This window comes from Perissodus microlepis, chromosome 15 (assembly GCF_051167445.1).
Source record: "Perissodus microlepis isolate ML-2025 ecotype Zambia chromosome 15, ASM5116744v1, whole genome shotgun sequence".
NCBI lineage: Eukaryota > Metazoa > Chordata > Actinopteri > Cichliformes > Cichlidae > Perissodus > Perissodus microlepis.
In genome coordinates, this window is record NC_140475.1 from 22,755,872 (window position 1) to 22,768,957 (window position 13,086).

Below are 13,086 nucleotides of genomic sequence, written 5' to 3' on the forward strand. Positions count from 1 at the left end.
TTTACCTGCTGCTAATGTAGTGAAGGTGTTTTTCACAATAAAACTTTATTTTAGAAAACTAACATAAATGTACATCTTCAGTCCAGGAAACAAGGATTACTCTGATAAGCTGCCCATAAGGAGAGTTAATATTGTATAATGTGATAATGATTACTGGTTTGTCAGACTGGGAGTAGACATCTCCCAGTTTAATTTTGTGACAGAGCAACAGGATTTTCAGGATTCAGACGCTGATCTCAAACACCTTCGTTCTCATTTCAGTTTCACTGTAATAAACTTTACTTACATGTGATTTGAAAACAATATTCCCCAAGCACTGGCGTGTTTGGGACGACGTTCATCAAAATGTGTCAATCAGCTCGCGAGGAGATCCTTAAATAAACCCCAAATCCTCAGGAGCCCTTTGTCTGTGTTCGAATGATGACCTGGAGCACCTCCTGCTGGAGGCCTGCGGGGATTACAACGAGACAGAATAAACTAAAAACATCGTCCAAGTTTCTCATCAACATGTCTTCATCTCCTTAACCTTTTTGAGCTCACCTGATTTCCTCAACTTCTTAGACTCAAGAACTGTCTTCTCACTTCTTGCTACTTCACAGGAAACAACAGGTGAAACTTAAAATCTTTATTCAGACCCAAAACAAATCAAAATTTACATTCAACACAAAAAAAGAAAAAGGATGAGCGTGCAGACTCTCTGCAACCTTCAAGCTTCGGTACAGTCACAACTGACACAAACCTCTCAAAGGTTTGTTTCAAAGCTAAAGAACCAAAAAAAGAGCATTAAACAGTCCTGCGGCAGATTTCTTTAAAGGTGCTCGTCTTTTTCTTTGTGCTCTGGTTGCAGAGGCTTCGCCGCTCCTTCTCTCGACAGCCTGTCGGCCTCCTCGTTGCCTCTGTAGCCGGCGTGACCTGGAATGTGCATCTGGAGGAGGACCAGAAAGGCACACAAGTATAAAAACATGAAAACAACAACTAATAATCAATCACTTGGACGCTTACTGAGCATTAAACAAATGATTGGATATGGCTGTACTATGCAGCACTAAGACTGTTTAGTACTGCGGCCTGTAATGCAGTCACAGTAGATTATTGCTGCTAAATCATGGGGTGCTCATCACAGGTTGCATTTAAATCATTAAGACCTGCAAATGACCAGAAGATTTTTCATTACATCCTGATACGTACAACCTTCAAACAGGCTGTTTTTACCATTACCGGTTCATCCATCAGATAAGGCATTAACAATACTGCTGATGCTTTTCTCTGACTGTTACTTTTAAATTGAACCTGTCACACCGTTTCCAGATCAGACTACCTTTCTGTTTGGTAGAGCACATCAAAACAATCCACCAGAAGTGAAGAGAACAATGTAATAATGAGCTCATCATTTTAAGTTAAATTTTCCAAGCAGAAAATGCTGAATTTCTCTGGCTTCACCTTCAAAAAATCTGAATATTCACCTTTTTTGGGCCTAATTTGGACTGAGGGGGTTTAATTCTTCCCTCACGATAATCTGAACCCTTTCGTAATATCTTTCTGGCATTCACGATTTATTTGTGGACCCTTATTTTAACGTATATTTTACATTTTTAAGCATTCGAATAATTGAATCAGAAATTAAGTGACAATCAACCTTGTGTCAGCCTGACTTTGTACAATTAAAATAAAAATCCAGATGATCCAGCAGCAAGAGGAATAAAATTACTTTTTTTTTTTTAACCAAAGAACAGAAAGGTGACGCAGTGCAGGAACCTTTTACACATTTGTGAGACCAGTCTGAATAAAATGTTGTTGTTTATTCAACATTCATGCAAATTAGCACATTTAATTAGTACTAATGAAAGAAACATTAGCATATTTTAGTATCAAATGTGTACTTGTCGAACACTTAGTCTTATTAACAAACCAGGGAGTTTCTACCATTTAAAATTTTTATCATTCAGAGCTGATTAAAAGAATAAAAATTTACGATATTTTTCTGAATTATGAATCTAACGTGCAAACAAAATGAAACAGGAACGCTGAACCTGTCTTCAGGTTCAGCGTTCCTACATATTATTTGGATATGTAACACTTCATCTGCTTATCAAAAGCATAAGATTTCAGAAAACAAAAAACAAAACATAATCATCTTAATCCAAGTAATCCACTGAAACTGTCCCTTTGATATATACAGTTTTAGCCTCTGAGGAAAGCTGTTCGGCTGCTTGCTCTGTCTGACTGTACTGAGCCTTCGGTGCCCCCATGTGGCCATTTTTCAGGCCATGGACAGATTTATCACCTCCCCAGCAGGGGGCGGTTGACTGCAAAAAGACTCCTGCGGTAAATGTAAAAACATTGTTTACTTCTGACCTGCATGAATCTAAAGACCCCGTCCGCAAAGAAACACTGATACTTACCCAGACCACCTCCACCTGTCCATTCAGCCTGTCCAGTTTCACAAAGTCGTCTTTGTTGGTAACCTGACCTCCAGATTTCAACCTCCAGCCGTTCAGCTTCCAGTTTTTCACCCAGCTGGTCACACCTGCATGAAGGAAAAAGAAAAGAAAAACCTTTACCCATTCAGTGGGAAATTCAAAAGCTGAAATCTGAGTGGTAATGCAACATGACTGCAGCATGACTCGAGTTTGTGACTCACCGTTTATCGTAAACTTGCTGTCGGTGTATAAAACGAGCTTCTTGATGTTATTCTGTTTGGCCTGTTGCAGCGCTCTGCAGGCCGCCTGGTGCAGCGAGAGCAGAGACGACAGTTAGTTATGCTTTAAAGCTTGTAGAGAAAAATCAAAGCATAAAATAACAAACAGGCATTTACAGGCCTGCATCTTGCTATTCTTTCCAATAAATAGGTACATTTACATATCTGCTCCCTCAGGAAACTTTTCAGAAGGTGAGTTTAAAACCTTCATTCTCGTGGTGCCATTTTTAGTTTTGCTCCAACTATGACCATCAGGTGGCGCTTCTTTGTATTTGCTGTAGCATTTAATAAGCCTCTTTACATGCAGGCCCTCAGTAATTTAAACTGGTTAAAATTGCCTCAGCCTCTCCTCTCTTTAACCCTAGCACACTAATGTGCAGTTTTATAACACTATCACTAATGTCAGGTAGATTTTACCCGACACCCAAGAAACAGACTTCCCATTAAAATATATTAAAGCACAACAATAAGTGGCAAATTGAAGTGCTCTTCTTTTATTTCTCTCTACACAACATCTCACAAAAGGAAAGACGTGTCATGGTGGTCCCTTTAAAAAGATTCTAAAGCGACAGAATGAAAATCACCCCGTGTTAGTGTTAAAAATTTAAAAAGTACTGTTTAAGTGCAGCCCTGCAGAGTTAACACTGAGCATTAAACTGGACTTTTAAGACAGAAACTCTCATGCTGAGATGTAAATCTTACTTGTATCTCTGCGCGCTGGTTGGTCTGCCTCCCCTGCAGCCTCTCTGCAACATTTCTACAAAGCCAGAGGCAACAAATGTGAGAAACCAATGCATCCATTTATACAATTAAGACTTTCACTATGGAGGTTTAGACTGAGCAGATTTTAGGAACTGTTTAAAACGTGCTTGTTGTAGCACGTGCACATATTCTCACAGCGGGTTGTTGCATCCCCAGTAGACCCCGATGCCGGCCCGTGCTCCGCTCTGTCCGTTTCTTGAGCAGCAGCCATCGGTGTAAACGACCACAGCGTCACCTGTACGGAGAACGCAGAACAGTTCAGACTGGAGTTCAAGTTTTATTGCTTCCATTTTCTACATTTTACATTTAAATATTTCTGTATGTAGTAAATAACATGATTTTGTCCCCATAACATGTTGAATGGAGTTAAGCTCTAATATTAAATTTTGCACATCTCACCCATGTACGTGAATCCGTCCGAGCTCTCTGATGACGAGTTTTGTGATGTCGAGCTTTCTGATGGCTTAACTCGTTTGGGCTGGTGCCCCACCTCCTCCTCCGAGTGACATCTCTTTTTGCCAAGAGGGATGTACTCGAGCGGCTCCGGGCCTCGTTTAGGAAGCAGAGTGACATCAGACTCCACGCTCTGAGTTACTGAAAGCCACAAACACAAGAAGTTCATCAAGAACAGTGTGCAGCAAGTACCTGATTCTCCACTTAAAATCACCTGTGAGCTTTGTGTGAATCCAGACCTGTATGCTGTATTACCACCTCAAACAGACACAGTGGCTGGGTTAAGCCTCTACTGCACAGCGTTGCCCTGAGGCAACAAACCACATTTTCATGCCTCACACAAATAAATGTATATAAAAAAAATACTTGCATGTGCATGAATATGTTTGATTGTTTGTTCTACTTTTTAATTACAGGACATGGATGTAAAAACCTTTTATGGAAGGAAACCAAGGGGATGTGCACTTTCTATCCTCAGAAAGTGAGGACAGTGAGCTTTCAGGGAGTGACAGTGAAGTAGAGGAGTGGATCCCTGAATCAGGTTTGAGGGACACTTAGGAGCTCAGGGGTCAGTTGGTAAAGTAACTGTGTGTGTGTGTGTGTGTGTATTAGTTACTGTTGTGGGAACACAAATTTGTTTACACACTCATATTGTGAGGTCTAGCCTACTTTATGGGGACAAATTGCAAGGTAAATCATTCAATTTTAGGGTGAAGGCTTGAGTCGGGGTTAGAGTTAGGTTCAGGCAGGGACTTCTGATGGGTAGGGTCAGGGTAAGTCCCCAGGAAATGAATGCAAGTTAATGTAATATCCCCAAAAGTGATGGAAACACAACGTGTCTGTGTGTGTGTCTGTGTGTGTGTGTGTGTGTGTGTGTGTGTGTGTGTGTGTCTCTGCACATGGGGTTAGGGTCAAATGTTGGATGTATTTTGGTGTTTTATTGTTCTGTGAAATGTTTACATTGTTTTTTTGTTGTTGTTTATTTATTTATTCATCCTGGTTGTACTAATAAAACTTATTATAGAATAACTTGTTGTTTGACTATCCTTATCGCACAGTGTTGCCTTGAAACAACAAACCAATATCTGTTTTTGGTTTTTTTGGGTTTTTTTTTTTTTTTTTTTTGGGGGGGGGGGGCAGGGTGTCAAATTTTATGATTGATATATTATAAGGGACCCTAAAGCTCCCCCAAAATAGGGATAAATATTTTTTCCCCAAAAAATAAAAAGTCATGCAGTAGAGGGTTTTAACATATTCTTGGATTACAAACTGACGGCCGTTTCCATACCAAGATGCTCCGAGTTCAGCCTCAATCCCAGCTCCAATCAATTATAGTTTCTCGAGTGTGTATTTGAAGAGTATAAAATTAGAAAATATTCACCTTTCTTCACGTCTGGAACTGCAGAAGGCTCGATCCCTCTGACGAATGCCCAGGCATCTCGCTCTGAGGCAAACTTCTTAAAGGAGGCAGAAGGAAATTTGTCCACTTGGCTCTTACACTCGTCCCTAAATGACAAAAAAAAATAAAAAGTAAAAAAATCAGGAGAATAAAAATCTTGAGATGTCTTCATTCTTTCCTCCGGACACTTTAATGATACACCTTTTCAACTGCAACTCAATCCGTTCAGGCACATAGACATGGTCAAGATGACCCACTGAAGTTCAAACTGAGCCACTGGAATGAGGAAGAAAGAATTTAAGTGACACTGAACATGGCAGTGATTGTTGGTGGCAGACACACTGGCCTGAATATTTCAGAAACTACTGATTTCTGAATTTCCAGCATTCAAAATGGTCTGAAATGAGAGAAAATATCTAGGGCAGACTCCAATCCGGCCCAGTGGGCAGCTTTGGAGGATGACTTTAACTGTGTTTTAATTTTTGACTGTTTCCTATCATTTACGGTACATTAAACTAATTAAGTAACAGAAAAACAATAACAAAAATGTTCCCTTCTTGTAACAATAGGTCCAAAGTTTCTTTTCTCAAAGATTAAATGTGTAGTTAAACTTCTATGCACTAAAAGAAGGTGGAGTTTCACTGGTCTGGTCCTGGCGTGTTGTTTATTTTATTTGTATTTATTTGTAATATAGACAAACCAAAGACATACTACATTATGTAAGAATAAATCAATTTTAGGCCCTCCTACTCACAAATGAGCCACATTAATGGCGGAAATACATTTAACTGTTTGAAGGCTAACCACCTGAAAAACGGAGAAAACGAAGCCGTGTATGTTATGCTTCCATGCCGAATTAATGTGTGGGATGTACTGACAGGTAAAATTTTATATGATCTTAAACCCGGTGGGTTGTTTTACTGTAGCTCAAGGAGAAAAATAAATCTTCGTGCATCTGAACGGAAGCTGGCATCCACTCACTCTCACTGAAAGAACATGCACTTTGAATAGCCAATAACATTGATTTTCTTAAAAACAAATGTGCAGGCATTGAGGTGTGTCCAGTCTCACCATGAAGTGTAGACTCCCGTTTTGTGTCCTTTCCTAACTGCGTAGAAAAACTTCCCTTTCGCCATGTCGTCAGCAGCGCTACAAAAGGTCCTGCATGCAACTCTGAAAAGACCAGTCAGCCTAAACATCACTGTCTGCCAACACACTGCAGCGGAACGAAGGTGGCTAGCATCGTGATATTAACTCGGACACATTCAAATGTCAATAGATTTGAGTAGTGAAGGCGTGGTTAAAAGACAGACATAGACATAAAACCTTGAAATATGGACCAAATTAGCAGCCAGGTGTACAGATGTCCGGGAAAGCTAAACCCGAAAAAGCCCAAAAAAGTATTCCTTATATATTTAACACCAGTCTAATAAGTCTTGCAGTCATCTTAGTTTCTTTATTAGCCGTATATCCCTATCTGAAAATGTTGCAGTAAACAAAATCGAACAAAAATCAGTCTAAAAGCACTGCAATAAACTGCCTGCAGTTTCCCCGACTGTTTTCTACTACACTCACGCGATAGTTCTTATCACTTCAAGCGTTTCTACAATTCTCGCGATAGAAAAAAAGGTCGCTCCCGATTGGATTAATCCAACTCTCGCGATGTTCCGGCCTCTTCCTTGGCCGTCGTTGACAGAGGTTAGTCGTGCCATTTTACTCTGGACTGGCTTTTCTGTTTTAAAATGTACTTTAAATGTGTATAATGGCAAGGTTTACACACAGTAAGGCAAGTGAAGCCTGTGATAGCTTAGATTATGTGATTTGCAGTATCGGATGGCTCATCTTAATGTCTAAATAAGACATAGTAGAGGGGCTCTGCTCAATGAGTTCGGCAAGCGAGTAGCGGCTAGCAACAGGCCGTGCATGTGTTCAGTTAGCCGTCACAAAACCGAAGGGAAAAGAGCTTAAGTTAATTTTCAGGGTCGGATGTTCAGCTCTTTTAATTGTGACTCAAGTAGTTAATATGTATGTGCCGTTTTATGCCCATTGGGCTGTTATATCAATCTCCTGTGCTATTGTGGGCTAGCCCGGTTAGCTCAGAGGTGTTACGCCTGGAGGTTAGCGGTGCTCTGGGCTTTCAATAAAGGGTGGCTATTAAATATGTTCGGATGCCGGTGGGTCTAACCTAAATGTTTTTATTTCTCCGTGCAGAGACAAAGGCCATGTTCAGTACCAGCGCCAAAATAGTTAAGCCTAATGGCGAGAAGCCAGACGAGTTTGAGTCTGGGATCTCTCAGGTAAGAAAGTCTAACGGCATCACAGATCCATGTATTATTGAAGCTTCAGTCCAGCTGAATGAGTAACTGTGGGGGCCGTTGGGGAGAAAACGGTAAAGGGCATCATGAATTAATGTGGTGTAAGAGATCTATATGATTTATTGGTCAGCCATTACATAACTGCGCTATCTGTTAATATGAGGCCAATTTTACGTCAGATTACATATAATAAAAAAGGTACTGTTTTTTTTTTCCAAGTTTTCAAAGTGTACAGGGGTTCATGTACAGTATCAGAACTCTTGTCTCTAAGTGACTATTTAAACAAGAATTGTACTGTTGGAGGAATGTAAGGCTGTGTGTGATTGAGTCTTTAATATGATTTAATTATGACTGACATTAAAGTCTCAGCTGCTGGTTCTTCTCAATCCTGTAAGGCTGAGTGTTTCATTAGGACAGCCCTGTTTGGTGGTTTTGTCCACTTATTGGTTGGTGGACTGATGAGGTGATGCGGCCTTAAAATTATATCATATTTCAGCCGCTCTTTGTTGAAGTGTCTGGTGAACAAAGTACCAGCAGCACCAGCATTGCAGTGCAATAGTGGTGATACATTATAAGTTCAGTAAGCAAAAAAAGTAACCCAGGTCATGTTTTCGCTTTCAAAAGAAGAAAAGGCAAGTAAAATAATGCACCTGTGAGTTTAGACATAGTTCTGTTCCACATCATCTGACAGAAAGCTGTACCCCTGGCTTAACTGATTAGTTTAACAATAACTGAAGTGATGTTGTAACCCTGCTCACCAGGCGGCTGTGGTATTTCTCATCTAGTGTTCCCTAAAGCTTACCTGGTTGCTCTCATGGCGATCAGTCAGCTGTCTCAGATTCTAACTCTGCTGTCTTGGACAGCAGCTGGTGATGGAAGTCTTTCTCCTTGCTGTGGAGAGATCCTGTAAGTTGAAAGGTGATGTAATCCTGAACCTTCAGCAGCTGAAGCTCACTGAGGCTCAAGAGCATAACCGTCACCAGTTGGAGTCCAAGAGTTGTTAGTCTGTCTTCAGGATGAAGAACCTACTGGTGCAGCAGCTGATTTGTGTATTTTAAAAAGGGATGGTTTTGTTTCTTTTAATGACCACATGGAAAATCTGCCATCGGTGGGATTGGGCTCTCCTTTAGAGAGAAGCAGAAATATGAAGCTAATAGAAAACGTTTGAGCTAGTCAGAGGTAGGATGAGTGATGTGGTTGTGCTTGCTTTACTCATTTGACTGGTCTTTCCATAGGCTCTGCTCGAGCTGGAGATGAACTCTGACCTGAAGGCTCAGCTGAGAGAACTGAACATCACTGCAGCAAAGGTGAGAGTTCACACAAACCTGTGTGCATGAGCTTCATGTCATTGAATTATTTACATAACTGATACATAGATTTTGTTTTAACAAGCCTGTTGATGTGTTTGCTGCTTTTCACTGATTTAAAATCAAGCTTTAATTGATCTTTATGATAAGTTTTAAATCTAATCCGACGTGGACATCCAGAGAGTTGCTCTCCTGGCTCTGTCCTGGTGGCGTATAGGAGCGTAGCTCTGAGCTGAGACGTACAGTCCTGTTCCACAATGTCGGACAGAAAGCTCTGTCCCCGGCTGCCGGCTGGTGAGGATGAGCGTCCTGCATATTCCTACATCTTCCCAGAGTCTTTTGGGGCCATTACTGGGGAGCTAAACCATGCAGTGCACACTTTTTGATACGTACTGGTGTTATAAGTCATCGTGTTTTACTAAAATTCTTTCGTACTAACCTAGAGCTCAATGCATGTTCCTCCGAGTTTTAACAGCCACAGATTTAGGAAACATTAAGACAATTTCCTTCAAGGATCCAAAGCTGGGATTTGGGCACCTCGTGGAGAGCTCCTGCCCTGCCCAGGTGGCGTCACATCACACTTCAGAGCCCCTGTGCTCTTAAATGACTGCTGCTTTATTCTTTTCAGGAAATCGAGGTTGGTGGAAACAGGAAAGCCATCATCATCTTCGTTCCTGTCCCTCAGCTGAAGTCCTTCCAGAAGATTCAGGTGCGCCTGGTGAGGGAGCTGGAGAAGAAGTTCAGTGGAAAGCACGTGGTCTTCATTGCACAGGTGAGGATACCATCGCTGTGACTGTCAGTTTGATGACTTGCGTAATATTTCTGGATATCAAGTTTTGCTTTCAAGCTGGATGCCTGGAAAACATTATTTAAAATGCATAACCCTGTTAAGAACAGGCGTGAGCTCAGGTATGTGTCCATGTGTTGCGGTGATTCTTTTATCCGACATGGACATCCAGAGAGTTGCTCTCCTGGCTCTGTCCTGGTGGCGTATGGGAGCGTAGCTCTGAGCTGAGACGTACAGTCCCGTTCCACAATGTCGGACAGAAAGCTCTGTCCCCGGCTGCCGGCCGGTGAGGACGAGCGTCCTGCATATTCCTACATCTTCCCAGAGTCCTTTGGGGCCATTACTGGGGAGCTAAACCATGCAGTGCACATCTTTTCAAATCAGGGTTCAACTTATAGGCTGATAATGAAATAAAACCCCTTTATGTAAGCAAGAATGTCAGCCTGAACCTGATTGTTACCTTCATGCTGCTCTGTAGTTGCTTTTGTTTGCCCAATTCCTCGTTGGAGATTAATTGAACAATTTCTGACTTTCAGAGGAGAATTCTGCCCAAACCCACCAGGAAAAGCCGCACGAAGAATAAGCAGAAGCGTCCCAGGAGGTGAGTGCAGAGAGTTGGCTTTAAAATCTGATCTCACAGATTTCTGCGGCTGACTCGCAAGAGTGGGTCAATGTGTTAAAGTGGATCTGGAGTCTTTAATGTTAGACACTTTCCAGCTCTGACATTGATTCAAGTGAAAGAATGGAGGGAAGATGGTGCAGTGATGAGCATTTCCACTAATACTCTTGAACCTTTTTTTTTTTTTTTTTTGTAGCGCTCATACAAAAACACTATAATGAACTTTAGCTGGCAACATTTACACTGTGGTTAGTTTACTTTCATTTTTCTGAACTTCAGTGTTCTCTGGGTTTGTAAAGTGTTCGATCTTCTGTCACCTTCTCAGACCCCTTTTATCAGTCCAGCGTCGGGTAGCCTGGTGGTGGTTACATGCGATCTACCACCACCTTGTGGAGGTACTGTTGCAATGCATGCTACCAGATGCATGTGATGAAAATTAATAGTTCTTGTGATATTCATTTTCATCACATGACGTTAATGCATCTGCAGTGCTCTCTTTAAGCTTTAGAAATTGCTTTGCGTATAAATGATTTTTGAAAAATTTATGTTAATACTGTGTTGAAGCGTCTTTTTTGAGGTAACACCCTTAAGATTTATTTCTCTGTCCTTCAAAATAAAAGAGATTGTGAGGATAACTGTAAACTTAAATCTACAAATGTGTTTCTAAAAAACGGGAGAAAGGTTTATTAACTGGAGAGAATGATGCTATAAACCCGTTTTTAAATCTAATCCGACGTGGACATCCAGAGAGTTGCTCTCCTGGCTCTGTCCTGGTGGCGTATGGGAGCGTAGCTCTGAGCTGAGACGTACAGTCCCGTTCCACAACGTTGGAGAGAAAGCTCTGTCCCCGGCTGCTGGCCGGTGAGGACGAGCGTCCTGCATATTCCTACATCTTCCCAGAGTCCTTTGGGGCCATTACTGGGGAGCTAAACCATGCAGTGCACAGACTGATCATTAATAGAAACCAAAGATGGTGTGACTGAATGTTTTTATTTTCTTTGAAGAGTCCTGGTTTGTGCTGAAAGTTGGATGTTTGAAAGGGCGCTGCAGGTGCTTTGGAAGGAAAACTTTACTGATGTGATTATTGGTCCCCGGTTTATCCGAGCTAAATCTTTCAACCGTTTGTTAAAACACAGTAATCCGTAGTTCAGCTCGGACCAGGCTGACTAAAACTCTCAGTAAGATTTATTTAGAGGAAGTGAAACTCATTAGGGTACTATAGCGGTGCCCGTTGCTTCTGTAAGTCATGGTCTGCCACCCCTCCAGTCTGCTTGAGGTGGCGGCTGTCTAGGCTGGCATCCTGTTCATCGGCCTGTGGTTGTCGTGCAGTGGAGGCAGGCCTGCAGGGACCCATGGCTGCCCTTGAGAGACAAGCTTTGTAATCAACACCCAGCCTCAGGTGTTGACCCTCAGGGCCTCACTCCCAAGATTATTGTTGTAACATAAAACTGTTATCGGGAAAAATGTTTTACTTTAATGAAATAAAATAAAAACCAGACTTGAGGAGGAAGAAATGTCTTATGTTAGTATTGCTCGAAGTTATTAACACGAGCAGGATGTCAGCATGATTAAGTGTTTCTGCCCACGATAAATACCCCACCAGGGTAGAGAAGTAATAAAAGCTCAAGTAGAACCTAAAGCTTCCAACCAATGAGAACCAAACTGAACTGAAGCACGGAAACTCACTGTGGACACACACTTAAACTAAACTGAGTTGGAAATGAAGCATTAATGACCTTTTTTCTTTCCCCCCAATTCTACAGCCGCACTCTGACCGCGGTCCATGACGCCATCTTGGAGGACCTGGTGTTCCCCAGTGAGATCGTGGGTAAGAGGATCAGAGTGAAACTGGACAGCAGCAGGCTCATCAAGGTCCACCTGGACAAGGCTCAGCAGAACAACGTCGAACACAAAGTGAGTTTTAAAGCAGCGGAGGCGTCTGCATGTTCAGGAAACAAGAATAACGATGATTTCAAGTGTCAGTCTTTAACGTATTAATCAGCGGAAGGATTGTTTGGTGTGGAAAAAGTCACCTTGTCACACCAAACACCTCCCAAAAACGGGATTTAGTACAAGGATAAGACAGAGCACGTGTCCATCGGTTAAATTTCTGGAGATGTTTTAAGTCTGAAACCTTTTTGTTCCGACGTGGACATCCAGAGAGTTGCTCTCCTGGCTCTGTCCTGGTGGCGTATGGGAGCGTAGCTCTGAGCTGAGACGTACAGTCCCATTCCACAACGTTGGAGAGAAAGCTCTGTCCCCGGCTGCTGGCCGGTGAGGACGAGCGTCCTGCATATTCCTACATCTTCCCAGAGTCCTTTGGGGCCATTACTGGGGAGCTAAACCATGCAGTGCACAGACTGATCATAAACAGAAATTGAGTTTATGCCTACTTCAGTTTGTTTGTGTCTGTTCAAGAATCCAAAATCCAAGGGTTGTATTAAGTACAACATACTGGCATAAAAAATAGACCTGTTTAAATCCTTCAGCTGCAGACAGGAGTTTGTCCTGCAGCCTTAGTTGTTGTTGTTTTTTTTTTTATATCATGTAAAGAAAAAGTGGTGATGGTAAATAAGAGGTGGGTGTTAAGTTAAACTAACGTTGATTTTATTCTTTCCTGATTCAGGTGGAGACCTTCTCTGGTGTCTACAAGAAGCTCACAGGCAAAGACGTCGTGTTTGAATTCCCAGAATTCCAGCTGTAAATGCAGATGACAAAATAAAATTTGTTTACTGTCACTACGGTT

At 41.8% G+C, this 13,086-nt stretch overlaps 2 protein-coding genes and 4 non-coding genes across 7 annotated transcripts; 5 read left to right on the plus strand and 1 right to left on the minus strand.

Moving 5' to 3' along the window:
• Window positions 1–610: 610 nt before the first annotated feature.
• rnaseh1 (ribonuclease H1) lies at window positions 611–6,902 on the minus strand. Of its 2 annotated transcripts, XM_084952284.1 has the most exons (9): window positions 6,639–6,902; window positions 6,384–6,485; window positions 5,295–5,419; window positions 3,860–4,054; window positions 3,596–3,695; window positions 3,401–3,455; window positions 2,642–2,726; window positions 2,403–2,527; window positions 611–925 (listed from the first exon to the last, which is right to left on the minus strand). In XM_084952284.1, the coding sequence occupies exons 2-9, from the start codon at window positions 6,446–6,448 to the stop codon at window positions 809–811; spliced, it is 867 nt and encodes a 288-aa protein (XP_084808410.1). In that variant the 5' UTR covers window positions 6,449–6,485; window positions 6,639–6,902; the 3' UTR covers window positions 611–808. The 2 variants fall into 2 exon arrangements, with proteins under 2 accessions (XP_084808410.1, XP_084808409.1); XM_084952283.1 differs by having other exon boundaries at window positions 6,384–6,902.
• A 16-nt stretch (window positions 6,903–6,918) lies between these two features.
• Window positions 6,919–13,078, plus strand: rps7 (ribosomal protein S7). Its single transcript, XM_084952288.1, has 7 exons — window positions 6,919–7,010; window positions 7,524–7,609; window positions 8,863–8,934; window positions 9,563–9,706; window positions 10,258–10,322; window positions 12,104–12,254; window positions 12,967–13,078. Exons 2-7 carry the CDS (start codon window positions 7,535–7,537, stop codon window positions 13,042–13,044), a joined length of 585 nt encoding a protein of 194 aa, XP_084808414.1. The 5' UTR covers window positions 6,919–7,010; window positions 7,524–7,534; the 3' UTR covers window positions 13,045–13,078.
• Window positions 9,098–9,315, plus strand: LOC146372180 (small nucleolar RNA SNORA73 family). The gene has a single exon (XR_014802850.1). It is a non-coding gene; the product is annotated as a small nucleolar RNA SNORA73 family (small nucleolar RNA).
• On the plus strand, window positions 9,877–10,094 carry LOC146372181 (small nucleolar RNA SNORA73 family). The gene has a single exon (XR_014802847.1). It is a non-coding gene; the product is annotated as a small nucleolar RNA SNORA73 family (small nucleolar RNA).
• On the plus strand, window positions 11,071–11,288 carry LOC146372182 (small nucleolar RNA SNORA73 family). Its single transcript, XR_014802849.1, has one exon. It is a non-coding gene; the product is annotated as a small nucleolar RNA SNORA73 family (small nucleolar RNA).
• Window positions 12,484–12,701, plus strand: LOC146372183 (small nucleolar RNA SNORA73 family). Its single transcript, XR_014802848.1, has one exon. It is a non-coding gene; the product is annotated as a small nucleolar RNA SNORA73 family (small nucleolar RNA).
• Window positions 13,079–13,086: the final 8 nt, after the last annotated feature.

Bases quoted from the DNA above. Each gene is read 5' to 3' on its own strand.
- rnaseh1 (XM_084952283.1), bottom strand. From the start codon at position 6,511: ATGTTTAGGCTGACTGGTCTTTTCAGAGTTGCATGCAGGACCTTTTGT. The intron at 3,696-3,859 runs GTGAGATGTGCA...TTCTCCGTACAG, and splicing joins GGACGGATTCACGTACATGG to GTGACGCTGTGGTCGTTTAC. The intron at 926-2,402 runs GTAAGTATCAGT...GTCCTCCTCCAG, and splicing joins GACAGGTGGAGGTGGTCTGG to ATGCACATTCCAGGTCACGC.
- rps7 (XM_084952288.1), top strand. From the start codon at position 7,535: ATGTTCAGTACCAGCGCCAAAATAGTTAAGCCTAATGGCGAGAAGCCA. The intron at 8,935-9,562 runs GTGAGAGTTCAC...TATTCTTTTCAG, and splicing joins TGAACATCACTGCAGCAAAG to GAAATCGAGGTTGGTGGAAA. The intron at 10,323-12,103 runs GTGAGTGCAGAG...CCAATTCTACAG, and splicing joins AAGCAGAAGCGTCCCAGGAG to CCGCACTCTGACCGCGGTCC.